The sequence below is a fragment of the Penaeus monodon genome, chromosome 28 (assembly GCF_015228065.2).
Source record: "Penaeus monodon isolate SGIC_2016 chromosome 28, NSTDA_Pmon_1, whole genome shotgun sequence".
In the NCBI taxonomy this organism is placed as follows: Eukaryota; Metazoa; Arthropoda; class Malacostraca; order Decapoda; family Penaeidae; genus Penaeus; species Penaeus monodon.
The window spans coordinates 17953777-17955697 of record NC_051413.1 but is presented as its reverse complement, the minus strand read 5'-3'; the positions used below and the strand labels follow the sequence as shown (position 1 = coordinate 17955697).

At 38.5% G+C, this 1921-nt stretch overlaps 1 protein-coding gene across 1 annotated transcript in view; it reads left to right on the top strand.

Moving 5' to 3' along the window:
• LOC119591398 (serine protease HTRA2, mitochondrial-like) overlaps positions 1-1921 on the top strand; it is a gene marked incomplete at its 3' end in the record, with an annotated part of 49963 nt that overhangs the window by 44917 nt on the left and 3125 nt on the right. Inside the window, 1 exon segment of the mRNA XM_037940140.1 lies at positions 1779-1843. Within this exon segment, the coding sequence (XP_037796068.1) occupies positions 1779-1843 (65 nt within the window).

Genomic DNA, 1921 nt, shown 5'->3' with positions numbered 1-1921 from the left:
GCATTTCCGTTCTTTGCACATATTTCTCTGGTGCCCACCAGATATAAGGAGTGGAGTAATTTTTCTTTTATTGGATAAGAAAGAAATTCAGTAGAGTTTGCGGACATGTCTAGACACAGGATTATGTCATCGGTTCCGTTGTTACACGATGAAACAAGTCGAAAACTAGTCGTTCATATTGGAATGAAAATAATCTGGCGTCGAATATCTAAAATATCAAATTTAATGAGGCCTCTGGTATGAGTTTCACGCTTTTTTCATCCGTTCGAAAATTGAAAGCAGAGAAACAAGTTTCCTACCATAAATAAACAGTTTTCATCTAACAACAAACGTTCCTGAAAAACGTGCGGAGCCTCGGCTTCAAACCAAAACATCTGCCCAATGTGAGAAGGAAAGAGGGAGAGGAAAAGGCGCTGGTTTCATAATGCCATTCATGAAGCGTAAGTACATTTGAAGAGGAACATTTTCGTTTTACTTTCTTATTCAAGATTCAGTTAATGTTAAACTCAGTCATTTGAGGCCTTTTTTTAGAGATGCTTTGTGTTATGTAAAGGTTTGTATCACTCCTTGTGCATGATACATCTTTCATGTGGAAATAATCATTAAACAGACTTGTTTGTATTTTTATAGTATTTTTTTCTGAATACCTTCGCATAACCGTACCAATAGATTTCCTCTCAGTCTCTACTATCCAAATATATCGAAATGATGCCGGCAGAAACCCCCCAGTTGCGACAATATTGCTCCTATTGCATTCAGCAATATACTGAAATATTTTCTTCAGTATGTTATTACATTATTTTAGTTTAACAATACAATTTCCCTGGTACCTCTCTCACCCTCCTCTGCTATTGGGACCACGAATGGTTGGTTAGTGGGGGGGTTCCACGACACAATTCCTACAAGTGTGTGTACTAGAGAATGAAGGACTCCATAGGTACCAAATCATCGCAATGGGTTAAGCAAATTATTGTGAAAAATTTACCTGTTTTCAGGGTTTGGGAGTGTGATAATCCGGTCATGGCAACAAAGCACCAAAAGCTCATGTTGCTTCTCTCAAAGCTTATGTAGAAATGTTTCCCACACTGTCTCAGCAGCCAGGATGGCCGAAAGAAAATGTAGAACTCCAATCCGGCTCCTCCTACACCCGCACAGCTCTGGGACTAGGTGCGGGTCTCATCTTAGGTGCCACAGCAAAGACACTGTATGATGAAGGACAAAGGACAAAGAATTCCCTCGACGGATTCTTCCAGCAGTGCAGGCATCTAGCCCTCTACCTCCTGAGGATGTGTCCGTGGCAGGAAATGGAGAAGCTTCAGGCCTTTTTCAAGAAGAGGGATATGTATAATTTTGTTGCAGATGCCGTTCAGAAAGCTTCAGGTGGTGTTGTCTTTATCTCCATAAATGATACAAAGCAAGAATTAAATTTATTGTTTTTATTTTGATTATATCCTTTTGTATTATGGGTTTAAATTCAAAATATAGTTAATGTGATATCTTACACCAAAAGAGCTTTGTTCCACAGGAGGCACATTATTCGGCAATATCAACATCTGTCAAATGGATCAGGTTTCATTGTCAGTGAAGGACGGACTAATTCTCACCAATGCTCATGTTGTCAGCATTTTCCCAAGTCTGTTGAATTAAGGTAGGGTACATGTGACTACCAATTTTACTTCAAAGATAACTGACATATCCATGTAGATAGAAGTGACTATCCAATAAGACATTCACTTCATATCTGTCTCCTCCTCAGGTCCTCTAATAGATGGCATGAGAGTATTCTGCAGTTGTTGAAGAAATTGACACAGTATCAGATCTAGCTTTGTTAAGAATCAATTGTGTACGTATTCTAAAAGTATATTTTTACCCTTATAGGTGAATGTGAAAACTTAAAGTTGTTGTAATGTTTTAAGGTACA